The following is a 17,873-nucleotide window of genomic DNA, read 5'->3' as shown; positions in this document are numbered from 1 at the left end:
AGACACTTGATAAACAGAAAAGTTTGTGTAATTGATAATTAAAAGGAAAGACAATGGGCACCAGATAGCGGGAAGCCTCCTAGGAAACATTTCTGAGTTAGGAGTTAGCTTTTCTCATTCTTTTACAATCCTTGTAGCTCTTCCTCATGAGCTGCAACATAACTTGAATACTGGAGAGTTGGTGTTTTTTAGTTTTTTACCCCACCCTTGTTGCTATAGCTGATGAATCATAGAAACCAGACAAGGGAAAGACCAGAGTAATCATCTGGGTCATCTCCAAATTAGGTAGTGGAGCCTTGGGATTTGGAGAAGAAGAACCTTTCATTCTAAAAAAGTTTTTTTTTTTTTTTCTATTGCTGATTAGGGCAGCTTACCCATCTGTTTGCCATTTGCTTCTAACACAATACTGAGACCCACCCTATTAGAAAGCAAACAGGCCTTCTCACCAAGGGCCCCAGGAAAACCAGATCCCAAAGTGTTATGGAGTTGAACTGAAATTCTGCTGCCTAAGTAATAAAGTTGGATTATAGGTCTTTTGATGATTGTTTTAACTGAGTCTTACAGAATTCAAGACTCTGTTTCAGCAGGGTCTTAGAAATTTAAAAGCTAGCAAGGAACTTATAGATGATTTGAAGCAAAATATCTGGTTCCTAGATGCTAAGAAATTATGATTGGGATGTTAAAAAATTATAGGTATGGGCTCGGTACCTGTAGCACAGTGGTTACAGCACCAGCCACATACACCGAGGTTGGTGGGTTCGAACCCAGTCCGAGCCTGCTAAACAACAATGACAACTGCAACCCAAAAATAGACGGGCATTGTGGTGGGCGCCTATAGGTCCAGCTACTTGGGAGGCTGAGGCAAGAAAATCGCTTAAGCCCAAGTGTTTGAGGTTGCTGTGAGCTGTGATGCTACAGCACTCTACCTAGGATGACATAGTGAGACTCTGTCTCAAAAAAATAAATAAAATAAAATAAAATAACACAAAATAAAAATTACAGTTACACCTTGGTCAGGAGTATAGACTCCCTCCAGCTCTCTCTGTGTCACAGTCTCACAGGAACCCCCCTCCCAGCACACTCCTCCATGGCTATCATTCTCTTTTTTTCCTCTTTGTCCTCCTGTCATTCTTTCCTTTTTCTGATGTTGTTTGAAGATATGACAGAGGTCATCTATTGCAGAATCCGTCCCGCTGTTCACTCCAGCCCCGCCTGACCCCGCCCCGGCTTCTCTGAGGGGGTTAGAGCCCCACTCCAGCCCCACCCGCAGTTGTTCACCTCCTCCCCCACCCCCTGCTCCTTGTTTCTGTTCTTCCCGTGTGCAGCCTTGGCTTCAGCTCCTGCTTTGCTTCTGCCCTGGGCTTTAGACTTTTGGACAGATCCTAGTGTCCTTGGCTCCTTCCTTGGTATCTAGCTTAGCTCTACCCCAACTTCTCACATCCTCACAAAGCATCCCTGCACTAACTCTGGCCTTGGGCTTGAACACGGGGTTTATGCTGCTTGTTCTTTGCCAGTGCTCCCTGACAGAGCAGCTTTAGTGCGTCCCCAGTGTACATCCCCATGTCTGGTTACCTGCGGCGGTTATCAGAGGGTCACATTATTAGAAATCTGGGTACAGCTCTTACCTATCCATAAAAATTAAATGTTTTAAAAAGCTAAAAACCAAACCAAAGTCTAAATTCCTTTTGCAACATTAGGGATATTTAACAGTTGCCTTGTTAATATTTGAACAATATTCTTCACAGCTTCATTTTACTTTACCGTGATATTTTTCAGTCACAGTTATGTATTTAAATGATTTGTGGACTGGAAACATGTTGGAGCCCCACAATCCAAAGAGTCGGAGGGGAAGCAACAACTTTATATGGATATATTAAATGACATAGGAATACCCTGCCAAATCATTTAGACAAAAAGGGAACTCAGAGAGAGAAAAGACAATTGTCTTTGATAAAAATGATCTATTGATCTACTTATAAAAAGGTAGCGTTTTATGATTCATTACTCCTATTTCAAAATCCTGTTGGGCAATTATAAGAGGGACTTTATCTACAAATGCAATCAGTGTAATCTAACTTTGTGCCCTCAATGAATCCCAAACAATAAAAAAAACAAAAATTGCTTCGGCCAGGTGTTGTAGCCAGCGCCTGTAGTCCCAGCTACATGGAAGGCTGAGGCAGGACAATCGCTTCAGCCCAGGAGATTGCAGTTGCTGTGAGCTGTGACGCCACAGCACTCTACCCAGAGTGACAGCTTGAGGCTCTGTCTCAAAAAAAAAAAAATAATTAATTAGTTAAAAAATTAAAAAAAAATCACTTCTTGGCCTTTTGGCTAAGATCAAGTGTAGTATCTATTCTTATCAGTTTAATATCTGATACATCCTCTATCCAAACAATAAAAAGAAAACCAAAACAAAATCCTATTGGGCTTTATAATGAATAGATAAAATTAATTTCTGCTTAGCCATATCCATGTGCATGGACATGATTAATGTGCCTAAATATTTGCATATTAAGGATTGCATTTTAAAGCTAAAAAAAGAACTTGAATTTTTAGTCAAAGCCCCTCATTTTCCAGATGAGAAACAGAACTGAGAGACCTTAGGTGCAGTGGCCAAGTGTATCCAATTCATGTGGGAGCTAGGACTAGGACCAGTGCCGCTGCCTCCCGAGTTCTCTGGTGATTACCAGAGTGCCCAGCAATAGAGTCCACTCCAACAAAGGCCTTTAAACGCGGGGAGCCTGTTGTCAGCTCCACACTGGTTGGGATTCTGGGGTTACAAAGAGAAACAAGGAGCTTCTTTTTTTTTTTTTTTTTTTCTTGTAGAGACAGAGTCTTACTTTATGGCCCTCGGTAGAGTGCCGTGGCCTCACACAGCTCACAGCAACCTCCAACTCCTGGGCTTACGCGATTCTCTTGCCTCAGCCTCCCGAGTAGCTGGGACTACAGGCACCCGCCACAACGCCCGGCTATTTATTGGTTGCAGTTTGGCCGGGGCTGGGTTTGAACCCGCCACCCTCGGTATATGGGGCTGGCGCCTTACTGACTGAGCCACAGGCGCCGCCGGAAACAAGGAGCTTCTAAACGGATGGTGCAGCCTGACATGGAAAAACAGTCATGGTCCCCGAGATGAACGATGTGATACTAACAACACAAAGGTGACACAAACAAATCTGTTTCATCCTTCCCATGAACTTCACCCCACACATTAGTTATCATATTGATTTAATTACCAAACCTTGCTTTTCTTCATGCCTTATATGAAATATGTAAGCATTGGCCCTGCCTACGTTGTATTCTCATAGATTATGATTAGAAGAAATAAAATCAACAAGACTTTACAATAGTGAGTGTTTTCTTTGTCAGCAGAGGGTGCTCTGATGTCCAAGTTTTCCTCTAAGGATTATTTAATGATTGTGTTTTCTTAAATACACATGGAACGTGCTATCCAAAAGATACACGTTTTTCCCTAAGTCCGGCACGGGCTGTCATAATCTTAAATGGGAGAAGGCAGCCCTTCTTTTCACTAGCTATGTATGTTTTTTACTGTTTCTCAACCGCTTTTAAAATTATGGAAGTAATTTTTTCATTGTTAACAAAAAATCAAATAATGCAAAGAAGCATATATGATAAAATGTACACATGATCCTTTGCACATATTTTCCCCAAAGTTAACCAATGTGTGTTTGGCGTATATACTTCCATGATTTACGTATGCGTATACACGTGCCTACCTATACACACATAGATATTAACATAAATAGAAACAAATTAGTCTTATTATGCTACTTGCCTTTTTTCTCAGCCAACATAAAGTCTTCGAAGCTAAAAAAATATTCAAAACACCAAAATATGGCTCAGTGCCTGTTGCTCAGTGGTTAAGGGCGCTGGCCACATATACCAGGGCTCATGGGTTCAACCCCAGCCTGGGCCTGCTAAACAACAATAACAACTACAACAAAGAAATAGCCAGGCATTATGGTGGGCGCCTATAGTCCCTGCTACCCTGTTTCCCCAAAAATAAGACAGTGTCTTATATTAAGGTGTGCTCCCAAAGATGCGCTAGGTCTTATTTTCAGGGGACGTCTTATCTTTCCTGTGAGTAGGTCTTATTTTGGAGGATGTCTTATTTTCGGGGAAACAGGGCATTTGGGAGGCTGAGGTAAGAGACTCACTTAACCCTAAGAGTTTGAGAATGCTGTCAGCTGTGATGCCACGGCACTGTACCAAGGGCGACATAGTGAAACTCTGTCTTAAAAAAACAAACAAACAAACAAAAAACAAAATACATCTAGTGGACATTTAACAAAGATGAAAACATTCAGAATGCAGTTATACATATACTTGTTTTAAGAGAAGATCTTGTTGCCCAGACAGGAGAGAAATGACACATTATAGCTCCCTGCAGCTTTGAGCTCCTGGACACAGGCTGTCCTCCTGCCCCAGCCTCCAGAGTAGCTGAGACCACAGGCGTGACTCATTGCGCCCAGCCTTTTTTGTATGTTTTCATACCCATTAAAATGTACAAATATTTTATTTTATGAAAAATGTTATCCTATGTTGAATAGCTCTATAGCTAAGAAATAAATATTGTTTGCCAAATTAGTTTTTTTCTATTGATAACAGTTAGAACCTAAACACTGTATTTGTATGTATTTGGTGCGAAATTAGGTGGGAAATGCTGCTTGAAGAAAGAACGGAAGCTGATGAGAGTTTGAAATCTTCATCCTCTGACATGCCAACGTATAAAAATGCAGCAAAATGTGCTGAGTAAAGAACTAAGATGCTACAACTCAGGAAGATCCCAGTAACACAGTGAGTTGATACAAAAATCCTCTTGACGGGGTGGGCATTTATAGCCAAGTCAGTCTTTGTAATATTGTATATATCAATATTGTAATTTAGTATGCCACCAAACACAGCTTTACATACATTCTGCTGGTCCTCTCTTTCAACACGATGAGAGACATTAGAAATCTATCCATGTTGGGTGGCACCTGTGGCTCAGTGAGTAGGGCACCGGCCCCATATACGGAGGGTGGCGGGTTCAAATCCAGCCCCGGCCAAACTGCAACCAAAAAATAGCCGGGCGTTGTGGCGGGTGCCTGTAATCCCAGCTGCTCAGGAGGCTGAGGCAGGAGAATCGCGGAAGCCCAAGAGCTAGAGGTTGCTGTGAGTCCTGTGACATCACGGCACTCTACTGAAGGCGGTAAAGGGAGACTCTGTCTCCACAAAAAAAAAAAAAAGAAAGAAAGAAAGAAATCTATCCATGTTAAAACATATTGATCTACTCTATTTTATTCCATTGTACAGATATTCTATAATTAATTTAATTCGACCTTATTGATGGACACTTAGGGTGTTTTGGCCTTAAACTGTTGCAATAACCATCCTTCTACACATGTTGTTGTGATCGCGTAGGACCCTTCTGGATACCTTTCCTGAAGCAACATCCGTGACTCAAAAGACATAAGCATTTTAAATATTCATAGATACTGCCATAATGCCCCCACCCCCAATAATATGTGAGCATTCCCCTCATACCCCTTTCTGTCACCTTGATACTATCAGCCTTTAATTTTTGTCAGGTGAGTTTAAAGGCAAGGTAATGCACATATGGAAAGAAATCCAGTGGTAACAGTTAGTAGGTGAAATGATGTTAGCACCAGGAGGAAACACCAAATGCCTGTCCTAACAGAGCTCCTGCCTAGCAAGTAAAAAAATAACAGTGCAAGCTGGCAAGGGCAGAGAAGAGGTATGTAAAAAAAGGCCAAGAGAAGTTGATTAGGACCGCGTCTACTTAGAAGGTTTGCGAAAGGCTTTATTCCAGAGGGAAATCGTATTTGCTCTGAGGCTTGAAGGATGAGGCAAAGTTCACCATTGAGGGAAGGAGGAAAGGGCATTCCAACAGAGACACAGGATGCAGAAAGGCAGGGAGCTATGAACAAGGTTGGCCTGTTAGGGCAGCGGCGCAGGGAGCTGTTGGGGGGAGTTGCAGGAAGGGAGGTCCAGGTAGGTCAGAACCCTGCTGGGGAGAGTTTCTGGAGAACAATCACTTAATCAGAATTACACCTTAGAAAGATAATTCTGGCTGCCTTGTAGAGGATGAATTTAGATGGAAAGATCTGTTACCACTGAGAAAGAGACATTGGGATCACTATAGATGTTTCCTGGAGAATATCTCCAAACAATATAGAAATTGTGGTTTGTCCATACCAAGAGCACTGTGTGTTTTAGGTCATGACACCCGAATTCAACAAAGATTTGATGAGGTCTAACTGTGAGTTCAGGAGGGCTAGATGCTGAAAAGACTCAGAAATTGAAGGAAATAACCATAGTTTTTTCCATCACCTACAATCTGCCAGGCACTCTTTATACTACAATAGTCCTGCAGTATCACAGATGAAAAAACGGAGGGTTTAAAAGGATTCAAGTGGCCAGGTAGCTTTCTTCATAAATTTATAGTTGTCATTCATTAATAAAGAAGAGCTTTCCCTAGTCAACATTTTTGTGTATTTTATTTTACCTTCAGTTTAGACGATCCAATGTGATAGAACTGATTCCTATCTTTATTTAATTCGATGCTCAATTATTCTACATTTTTCCAGTGAGAACCCCTTCAAACTGGCTTTTATGTCTTTTTTTTTTTTTTTTTGAGACAGAGCCTCAAGCTGTCGCCTGGGTAGAGTGCTGTGGCATCACAGCTCACAGCAACCTCAAACTACTGGGCTCAAGCAATTCTCCTGCCTCCGCCTCCCAAGTACAGGCATGCACCACAACACTCGGCAGTTTTTTGGTTGCAGCCATCATTGTTTTTGGTGGGCCTGGGCTGGATTCGAACCTGCCTGCTCAGGTGTATTGACTGGCGCCTTAGCTGCTTGAGCCACAGGGGCTGAGCCTTTCGTGTCTTTTTGATATGTCCCCATTAGTTGTTTAGCACAAAGCTCACCTTGTATTTTCTCTGTCCCATCTCTGGGATCAGCCCTTTCTCCAAGAAGCCCTGGGTCCTTTTTTAGAGAAATAGTATTTAGGAACCAAGATCTCAGTGTTGCATATAATGTGCAGGTCATGGCAAAGGTTTTGAGACAGTCTGTTTTACGGTCCATTATTTCACTTCTAAGAAACACAGTCCACAGCGTCCTTTCTGATTCATCCATGCAAGTTTCAACTTGCTCAGCTTATCAGCTTACCGGTGTTGCTGGGAAGGCTTCATTTGTTTTCTTCTGCACATATTTTATATAATTGATGTTTGTATATATCAAAGCTTTTGTAATGGCCCATGGACCGCTCTCATTTCTGATGTATATGTGGTTTGTTTTATCTCCTTGGGATCTTTCAGGAGCTTCTCCTTGTTGCCTCCCAGTATTCTGAAATATGTGCCTTGGTTTTATTTTCCATTCACTGCAGCTTTTTCAATCTAAAAACTCATGGCTTAGGAAATTCTTGTCTGCTACTTCTCCTGCCTCTTCTTTCTTTCTAGAACCCCTATTATGTGGTGTTATGATGGATTTCCCAAATACATCCCTTTTTTTTCTTCTGGCCCTGCCTTCAAATGTAAGACATCATGGTGTATTGATTACATTATGTGTTATGCAGATTTGGGGGAAATACCAGTAATAGCTTTATGGTTAGTGCATATCTAAAGCATACAGCGTAGAAGGGCTGGGGTCAGCCTGTATCTCACTGAAACAGAGGTGGTCTCTAAGAAATGTGGTATCATGGAAAAAGCAGTGCATTGAAGGGCAGAAAAATATACTCTGGCCTCAGTTCAGCCACTTACTAGTTTAAGGATTGTGGTGGATTGTCTGTAAAGAGAGTAGCCAGCAATCCATTCTACCCTCATAAACACAAGTCACTCCTCTATGAAGAAGTGGGGTCTATTTCACTTTCCCTTGAATCTGGGTTATGTGACTTGCTTTAAACAATAGAATCTGGTGGAAATGATGCTGTTCCAGTTCTGGGCCTGGCAGCTTCTACTTTGACCTTTTGAAAGTGAGTGACCCTGCTGGAGAGAGGTCCTTCTGTATCTAACGCTAGACAGACCAGAGATGAACTATGTCCTTTGCAGAATCATGAACGAGTAAATGGTAGTGTTGTTTTAAATCTCTAAGATCTGGAGGTGGTTCATTTTGTAATTATGGGTACCTAAATAGAAATTGAAACTTAGATGTGGAGCGTTGCTGAAACCAAAACCTAAAATGTGGACATTGACTTTACTGCCAGGTGGCAACTAGAGAGAAGACTGTTAGTGGAGGTTGAAAGCAGTAAGGAATTTACTCTGGGGGACTGTGGAAGAGGCAACACATATCACGCAATGGCAGGATGGTGGACATTGATGTTGCCTGCGGTAGCTTCATTGATAGAATATGCATGCACCAATGAACTTGTGAATGTAGCCAAAGAGATTTCTAGGTAAAGTGTTAGACGTGCCAACAGGCCTCCTATAGCTGCTTATGATAAAGGACAAGAAAAAAGCTGCACTACACACAGATCTGTTTGGTTTTCAAGTAGAATTCTGATCAGTGAAATATTTGCAAATTGTAAAATACCCTCGAGATAACAATAAAATCATGTGTGTGACTATAAAGACTCCAGAAAGATTTAATGTGGTGCTTTGAAGACCATCTCAGGGTCTTCTAAGAATCTTCATTTGAGTGTCCCATTGCAGCCTTCCATGTGAGTAGAGAGAGATGTTTCAAAAGAAAGGATGTGAATCTTGGAGCAAGATTTACATAAAACTCATGAAGTTTTTGAGAACATTATATTGGGTATGAATTTTGAAGCATGACATGGACCTCAATAAGACTGATAGAAAATCCACTTGGCTTTTAAGATATTTGTATTAATGAAACATGTGCCAGCTTAAACACAGAAATAGTTCAAAAGCAAGAGAGGCTTTTAGACCTTTATGTATTGGCATGAAGCAGACTGTGAGATCTGCTCAGCTACAAATATAGGCCATTCTTAAGGAAAGGAAAGGACATCTCAGAGGACAGAGCTGAGAGTCTAGAAGGCAAAGCCAAAACTATAAATTAAAGCAAGTTTCATGGGCAGCACCTGTGGCTAAAGGAGTAGGGCACCGGGCCCAATACTGGGGGTGGTGGGTTCAAGCCTGGCCAGGGCCAAAACTGAAAAAAAAAAAACAAAAAAAAAAAACAAAGCAAGTATCACCAAACTACAGTCCATAGGCCAAATTCCAGTCTATTGCCTATTTTTACATAGCCTGTGAACTAAGAGCCTTGGCAGCTTCAACTTTTGCTTCTTAAAAAAAAATTTTTTTTTGGAGCAACGTGGATCTCATAATCCTATGTTGCTCAGCCTTTGTTATAAACTCCTAGGCTCAAGTGATCCTCCTGCCTCAGTCTCCCAAAGTGCTAGAATTACAGGCATGAGCCGCCACACCCAGCCAGCTTTGACTTCTCGAAAACCAGTTTCCATTACTACATTCTTTTTAACTTAAGAGAAAGGAGGACTTGGAGGATGAGACACCAAGGGAGAGAAAGGTCCTGCCTTCTCTTTGTCATTCTAGCCATCCCAGCTGAGATGCCAGACAAATGAGAGCAGCCACTGTCCCTCCTCCAATGCCAGATGAATTACCTAACCCAACTTCAGGTGGAGTAGAGTTAGGCTGTCCCCACGGGGTCCTACCCAAATTGCAGAATCATGAGCAAGTAAATAGTTGTTTATGTTTTAACCACTAAATTTTGGGGGCATTTCTTACATCACAAAGAGTAACTAATACAAGGACTTTCGGTGCATTATACAATCCCTAGGGCAGAAGACTTGATTCAGGTTCTAATTTCTTCGTTCATAAAGTTAAGGATAGGGTAAGTTAATCCCCAGGGCCCCTCCTTGCTCTGACACTTTAGTATTCAGGGAATAATTGTATTCTATCATTCCATCATATTCGGTGAGCACCTCCTATTGATGGCTAGGCACTGCTAGATGTGTTGAGGTGCAGCAGATAAAGTGTGAACGAAACAAACTCAAGCACTTAGGGGACAGTATCTATAACAGAAGACATTTTCCAATAATTTTTGTAAAAATATCAGCTAGATTGCTAGCTCCCATCTCATGTGTACAAAGAAAAATATGTCGCTCTTTATTGGCCAAAAACGCTTGCATTCCAAGTTTGCCGTAAATTCAACAAAACCAGTTACAGTATTCCAGGGTCTTATTTTGCAAACGAATATTGTTTTTGCTCTCTGGAATTACAGTTTTAATGCACAAGCATAAATAAAAGAATTAAAAACATTTATATAGATTGCAAAGATACTGATTAGTATTTGCCATATTGTTTTCCCTCAAAAATTTGGCTCAAACGTGCACATTATACACAGAAAAATACAGGTAATTGGAAATTGCATCAAAACTGCTACTTCATTTCCTATTTATCCTTTTGGAAGGACCTATCAAGTATAATCCCTAGTTACAGTGCCGGATAACAGAAAGCTCTGGGCTGGGTTTTAAGAGACCCCAGTTATAGCAGACTGTGCAGCTAATTCTCTACGTCACAGTAAGCACAGCACTGAATGTGGGTCAACTTTGCCATAATTCTGATTCCCAGGTGTGAATGAAACTTCACCTGGAAAGTTAACATGGATGTTAAACTAAATGGACGATTAAAATTCAGAATCATTAAGACTGGGAGGAAGAGTCCTGATGCAGTTGGCTCATGACTGTCTGTAATCCTACTACTTTTGGAGGCATTTGGAGGAGAATTGCCTATGGCCAGGAGTTTGAAACCACCTGGGCAATAGGGAGATCCAGTTTCTATAAAAAATACAAAAACTATTCAGGCTTGGTGATGTACCTGTAGTCCCAGCTACCCGGAAGGACAAGGCAGGAGGATTGCTTGAGCCTAGGAGCTTGAGGTTGTGTGAGCTATGCTGAAGCCACTGTACTCCAGCCAGACAGCAGGACCCACACCTACGAAAGAAGAAAGAAAGAAAAGAAAGAAAAGAAAGAAAGAAAGAAAGAAAGAAAGAAAGAAGAGAGAGAGAGAGAGAGAGAGAGAGAGAGAGAGAGAGAGAGAGAGAGAGAGAGAGAAAGAAAGAAAGAAAGAAAGAAAGAAAGAAAGAAAGAAAGAAAGAAAGAAAGAAAGAAAGAAAGAAAGAAAGAAAGAAAGAAAGAAAGAAATCTGCGTGGAGTGGGCAAGGTGTCGGTTAAGGTTGAGTTCAAAGAGCCAGTGAAAGGTCTTTGGGGGAAACTTAGTAAAGCTTTCGAGCTTTCTTGCTAGTATGAGGTTTGAACGCTGTATTTGGCCGTCATACACACCAGTATGTTTGCCCACGTGTTGCCAATGTGATTTGTGGAAGAAAAGCTAGAAACAGCAGAACTCAGCGCAGGAGCTGGCTGAGCGGCTGCGAAGGGAAAAACCGGCAGTCGTGAAAGAAGAAGGGAGGAAAGTTCTTTATTGTAACTTGGGGTTTAAAGCCAGGGGCCCCACCCAGCCAGGCAGAGAGGCCCAGCTCCCAGAGAGAAGGGGACTCCCGAGCGTGGCGGGGTCCTGGCTTCCTACCCCCACTCAGGCCCTGGCTCCCGGGCGCGGCTCCGCCAGGCTTTGCAGGGCAGGCCAGGGCGAATCGCCCTCCCTGGGATCCTCGCGGGAACGGGCGGCCAGAGGTTAAGCTAATATGTTTGCAGACGGTAATGGGAGCTGGTGCCAACGGCCCTGGCTCGGGGGAGCCCAGATTTATGTGTCTTGGAACAATTCTTTCCTCCACTGCCTTGACGCCAAGAAAAAAGTGACTTAACCAAGCCCAGAGTCTACTAAAATCTTTCTGATTTATTATCCCGAACCCAGGCGGAGACCTCGACGTGGCACTCAGGACGTAAAATGAGGAAGGGAGGAAGCAGCGGCCCGTACTGGGCCCCCGGGTGGCCTCGGCGGGGCTTTCCCGGAGGGCAGGGCAGTGGGCGCGAAGCCGCTCCCGCACGGCCGGGCTCGGGGAGCGGTCCGGGGCGCGGCTGCCCCAACGGCCCAGCGGGCCGGGGAGGGTGAGTCACCCGGCTCTGGGTGGGAGCGGGCAGGGGGCGGGGCGGGGCGGGGCGGGCTCGCCTGCACCCGGAGGATGTAGCGGGTATAAAAGCCCCACCCAGGCCAGCCGCCTCCGCTCGGCAACTGGGGACGCTCGCAGCTCTCGGCGCCCGGCCCAGGTAAGCGGGGCGCGCCCCGCCCGCTCGCCCGCCCGCTATGGCGGGATGCGGAGAGTCCGGGAACAGAGTCCGGCCGGCCTCGTAGGGGCTGCGGGCAGCGAGGGCCTGTCCGGGGCTGCAGGCTGGAGAGACGGCCCGCACCCCGGGGTCTGCGGGAGGGCACACGGCGGGGAGGGCAAGGTGTTCGGGGCAGGAGTAAGGGGCACTAGCGCACAGGTCTGGGTGCAGGGCACGGGGCTGGGGGCCGGGCATTCCCCTGAAGTCCTGGCGGGAAAGCGGGTGCGGCGAGCTGGGGAGGCCCCGCATTCCAGGCGCGGCGGGCACAGGGCGTGGCCGCCGAGGGAGCTGCCCGGTGGCGGGGGGCAGGGTCCCATTGTCCTCCATGCTCAGCCGCGACTCTGCCGCGCTCTAGAAAGTAGCCCCCTGGCTGTTCCAAGTTACTTTACTTGAAAGAAATGCGTATTTCTAAACCTAAACCGACCCGCAGGGCGGGTCGGATGGGGGCGAGCGTTTTGAGTAGCCAGCCCGCCCACCCCCAATAAAAGGAAAAGCCTCAGTTCGTGGTTCCGCTTTGTTTAGATTATCTTGTAGGATAGCAACTTCGGATTTCACTCTCTCTGGAATCTCTTAGCGGATTTCTGAACCCATTTTGATCAGGAAGGAAGCGTCCTCCCCATGGCCCTGTGCGAAGGGCTGTCCTGTTACTTGGGCGATGCGGCCCGGGGTCGGGCTGAGGGCGCAGAAAAGGGCGTGGCCCGGGGCAGCTCCGCGCTCCGCACAGCAGCAGGTCCCAGGGCCTGAGGACTCGGTGTCGTCAACTGCAGAGGCAGGATCTGTAAGGACGCTCCCACCCAACAGGGTTATCGAAGATTTAAGAAAACATGTTCATTCAGAAATAAATATGTAAAGTACACCGAAAACACTTAGGTGGGCTACAAATGCAAAGGGTCATTTTTGTAGTAAGATTGGCAGTTTAAAGCTGTGGGTGTTCTGAGTCTGTGTGTGAAAGACCCTCGGCCTCCTGGGTACACCCATGGACCTTGCCAACAAACCCTCAGCGCTGGAGTCCACCGGCCTGGGCCTCAGACTGACCACTGATGGATTCTGTGCACACGTGTGCCAGAATCTGGAACTTGGATTGGAATGCAACTTGCACTTTCCCACTGAAACAATGTTCCCAGGCTAGCCCAGAAAAACCTTTTGAACAAGCACTGTGTCTAAGTACTGCCTCTGGTGGGGTGTGTGTGGGTGGATGGGTGGGTGGAGAGTTGGAAAGATGAGGAGAAAGAATTAATCACTGAAAGAATTTTCTGGAAGTTTTTGTAAGTTTAAGGTTGGTCCTGGTACCTGTGGCTCAAGGGAGTGGGGTGCCAGCCCCATCCATATGCTGGAGGTGGTGGGTTCAAGCCCAGCCCCGGCCAAAAACTGCAAAGAAAAAAAAAAAAGAAAATTAGGTCTCTGCCCCTCCACCTTCCTTCTCCACCTTCCTCCCACCTCCTTGACACGACAGCAGCCATCCAGGCTTGTCCAGCGGTGGCACATTGCCTCTTTTTCATTGCAGTGTCCTCGCATCCAGCCAGAGACCAGCAAATTGAATTAACAGTCACTAAGTTAGGAAGACCTTTGCAGCCAAGGGTGTTAAGACATTCTTGCTTAGCAATTTCCTACCTTCTTCTAAGTCCATTTATTATCTAAAAGTTTCAAGGTTCTCCAGAAGCGTCTATCCCATTTGCAGTGGAAGGGTGTGGCCATCATGCACATTTTTTTAGGTGGAGGTTTATTATTTGGAGGCTGCTTGGATTTTATGATTCCCTCAGTGCCAAGTGGCCTGCTCTTGGTAAATGCCCAGGAAGTATTGCTGACTCACTGTCTTTGATTAAGAGCTCAGTCTTGGACTGGAGTCTCAGTCTTAGACTAGAGTCTTCATATGTAACATCTTACATCTTTGAGCTATTAAATAATGATATTGATTGACACTAGGCTCACAGTGATGGCCATTAGTCTCCTGGGTAATTTCTGATTTAAGTAGTTTTCCTGGAAAGGTAAATTGTCTTATATAATTGCTATTGATTTTGCAGGCTGTAGGCTCCGCCTGCACCCCTGGGCCTAGAATCTGGCTCTGAAGCATTGTCACAAGCTTTGTTCTCATTCTTTGCTTGTGTAGGGCTTGGGGCCTGGCTAGCCATTTTTCATTAAAGGAGGGTGGATGTGTCACAAAAGGAGTCCCAGGCTCTAGAGTGCTGCTTTTAAACGTCCGTTTACTCCATGAAATATTAATCACACACTATGTTCACCCACCATTATAGGTAGACAGCCTATAAGGAGATACAACAGTGAACCAAACAGACTAAAAAGAAAAAAAAAATGCCTCTCTTTAGCTCTTAAATCTAGCAGAGAAAGAAAGAAAAGAGACAGAATAAGTGAATTGTACAGACATTAATTAGATTTGTCCTCTGGAGCCCAGGCCGGAGTGCTGTGGCACTAACATAGCTCATTGTTAACCTCGAATTCCTGGGCTCAGGTGATCCTTCTGCCTCAGTCTCCTGAGTAGCTTGGGCAGGTGTGTGCCACTGCGCCCAGCTAATTTTTCTATTTTTTGTAGAAACGAGGTCTCATGTTGCTCAATCTGGTGGTCTCAAAATCCTGGCCTTAAATGATCCTCCTGCCTTGGCCTCCCAAGAGTCCTAGGATTATAGGCAAGAGCCACTTCACCCAGACAGATTGGATTTTAAACTTTATGTTTTCCCAGATTGATGTTATTTTCCACATGTAGCTGAGGCTTATTTCCTTTTTAATCCAACTGTTCCACAGACCCAAGCATCGTGTTTAGCCCATCTCAGGACGTTATTGTTTGAAGCTATAGGGTCTTAACCTGCTTTCCAGATTTGATTGTAGGAATTAAGTAGAAATGGAATGTCCTTCCTCTTTTTTTTTTTTTTGCACATGAGAATCCTCTTTTCTCATTTTCCCTGGTGCCACACCCTATTCTAGTTGTAGGCCATGCCAAAGGAAATTCCAGTCCTTTAAAAATATTCTTTCCACCTGTTCACTGTCTGGTATATTTTTTCTCTTGCTGTTGCCAGAGGCAGTCCTCATCTACTTTGTTGAGGAGGCAAGGTCAGCAGTAGGGTCAGGAGATGCCCACACTTGTGCTTCTGAATGTTTCTACTGAGATTACCACCAAATCTCCCTTCTGGGGTATGCCCTAAAGTGTTTAAATCATCCAAATTGAACCTTGTTAGAGCAGTGAATACTCAGGCAGTCTGAGTTCTAATCCCAGGCTTGTTGCAGAAAGCAACAAGGGAGTGACTCTAGGGAGTGGCTGTGTCCTGCAGCCCTTTGTCCATGGCCTTTGTCTCCTTGCCACACCCAGCCTGCACACTCACAGCCCAGAGGAAGTCTGAGTCCCAAGGCCTCTGGGACATCCTCCTTGCCTGCTTTCATACCTAAAGGAGAGAGAGATTACACTCCCGTGTTGCCCTGGGCACGGAGCTAGGACCCAAGCAGCCCAGAAGGCACAGAGGTGGAGGGCAGGGGCTACCTACCTATGGTGAGAAAGGCTGCCCCGGGAGTGATCTGCCCAGCTTTGCACACATTTGCTGCAAGGGCTGGGAATTTAAACCTCCGGCCCTGAAATGGATGGACCTGGAACTGCATTTGGAATGTTCGATCTGAAGGAGAGAAAGAAAATTGAGGGAAGAGAGTGTGTTGGAAAAGAAGAAGAAAAGACCTTCTAAACTGGGAAGGCCAGGGTGTGTAAGCCTTCCTGAGCTGCGATTGGAGGCCTGTGCCAGGTGCTGTGTGGAAGCGGGGACTGGCAGGGCAGAAACCCTGTGGGGTGTAGTGTGAAGACAGCCTTTACACACTCACCCCACATTCCACAGACAAACAGAGCAGCGGGTGGTGCACAGGGCAGGGAGGGCTGTGCTGTCCCCTAAAGTTTCCTTCTGCTGATCAAGATAGAGGTTCCAGGTAGCCGACAGTGCCGAGTGTGTTTGGAGGAGTTAACAGTGTAGTCTGACTTCGATGCGGGGTGTGGGTGTGCGTATTTGTGCGTGTGTGTGCTTGTGTGTGTAGAAGGTGTCTGAGGAAAGGTAGGTAGGTGGAGTGTGGACGATCTTGAATGCTGAGCCTGGACTTTTTTCTGTAGGCAGCTGGGCCCTGTTGAAAGGACAGTACTCGGGCCATAAAATACTGAAATTGAGCTATGGACATGAAGGCCTGGATTTCCCAGCGCTGACAGCACTTCATGCCAGGTGACAACTCTCTTCCTGCAGGTCTCCTCCTGCCACTCCAGCCCCACACCCGGAGGCAGGGCAGAGAGGCTGTGGAGAGCACAAAGCTGCAAACAAATCCTGACTCAGCTCAGGCAGCAGAAGGGACAAGCTGGAGCGAATGCTCTTGTCTCTCCTGCTCAGTTTGATCAGGCCACTGGGCCGAATTCCAGGAATTTTGGGGTATGGCTCAGCCCTGTGACTCAGGCGTTAATCAAGACCATAAAACCAAGGGGAAAAGTATGTGCCTTCAAGAAGATTCTGTTGAATAAAGATGTTTTTAGAGAGTGAGTAGAAAGTGGAGTACGGAGGGGACTCCTCTTCCCCCCAAAAAATCTGTGCATTTTTTAAAATTAAAAATTCCAAGGTTACCTGTAAACTAGTGCCCAGGACAGTGCACAGTGAGGGCCGTGGTGGGGAAACCCATGACTCCACACTCTTACTCACACTCCATTTTGCTTTAAAATCTTCGTTTGAATCATCAGTCCCTGATTGATTCATCATGGTTGCTAGGGATCTGTTTTGTGGCGACACATCAACACTCCACGTTTAAACTATGAAGTGGGTTTGGCAGTGAGCCGCTGGATTGACTCAGATTTGGATGGGCAGACCCAGGCTGTTGCAGCTTGGGTTTGTTTGTTTGTTTGTTCATTTGAATAATATCTGGGCTTTCTGTAGCTGGTTCTTTTAAATTTAGTTCAGTGGAACTTGTGTTTACTGTTCACGTGCCCCCCCCCCTTTTTATTGCCATTATGCTTTCGAAGTGAAACAACAAAATACAATAAAGTGTGTAGGGTTTTTAAAAAAGGACTAACCTCCCCAGGGCATTTGCAAAACAACAACTACAAAAAAAAAAAAAAAAAGAAAGAAAAGAACAAGAAATGGAAGTAGAAATTTTTTTTTTTAAAAAGGACAAACCCTTAAATTATCTTTTGGATAGTCCTATGTTAAATATAAATGACTTGGTTTTCAAAAACTACATAGATTTCATTAATGTTGAGCTTTGTACTAAGAGCTTTTCTAGTCAGGCAATCAACAGTCTCATTTACCAATCTTTTCAAGGCAGAAGAAATTGTTCCCTTCATTAGGGTGGAGCCAAGTTATCTATTTTCCCACCCCAGTGATGAATAATTTCAAACCAGTTTGAGGTGGGTGTAGCACTTTCAGTAAGTCTCCCTGTCCCTCTCTAGTTTATTTTCTTAAACCGAAAACCTTTCCCTTGATAGAACATGGCGTGTCTAATGGCCCATCCCTCCCTGGGAACCAAAGGTACTGGTATGCAGAGCTGCTCATCCACTGATTCAATTTGCTGATTTCTTTTTTTTCTTATTTGCAAGTTGAAACCAGTCGGCCAACTGGGTGAGGTTCAAGTGTTGGAAAGAGTGATTTAGACTGCCCTTTGCATGTTCCGTAGAGAAATCTGCCAGAAAAGGACTGGTG

At 44.9% G+C, this 17,873-nt stretch overlaps 1 protein-coding gene and 1 pseudogene across 3 annotated transcripts in view; both read left to right on the top strand.

Annotated features, from left to right (window-relative positions):
* Nucleotides 1-2,311: 2,311 nt before the first annotated feature.
* On the top strand, nt 2,312-2,423 carry LOC128589569 (uncharacterized; annotated as a pseudogene).
* Nucleotides 2,424-12,061: 9,638 nt separating this feature from the next.
* The window catches only part of ANXA2 (annexin A2), a 44,712-nt gene continuing 38,900 nt past the window's right edge, over nt 12,062-17,873 (top strand). Inside the window, exon 1 of one of the 3 annotated variants that reach the window (XM_053593343.1) lies at nt 12,062-12,159. Coding sequence is in view for 1 of the 3 variants with exons in the window: in XM_053593342.1 (XP_053449317.1) it covers nt 16,409-16,415 (7 nt within the window). In the remaining 2 variants the exon portion in view is untranslated. Of the gene's footprint in view, nt 12,160-16,315; nt 16,416-17,873 lie in introns of those variants that run through there. The other 2 variants (XM_053593344.1, XM_053593342.1) reach the window with 2 other exon arrangements.

Source organism: Nycticebus coucang, chromosome 6 (genome assembly GCF_027406575.1).
Source record: "Nycticebus coucang isolate mNycCou1 chromosome 6, mNycCou1.pri, whole genome shotgun sequence".
Taxonomy (NCBI): Eukaryota; Metazoa; Chordata; class Mammalia; order Primates; family Lorisidae; genus Nycticebus; species Nycticebus coucang.
This window is presented reverse-complemented; position numbering and strand designations above follow the sequence as displayed.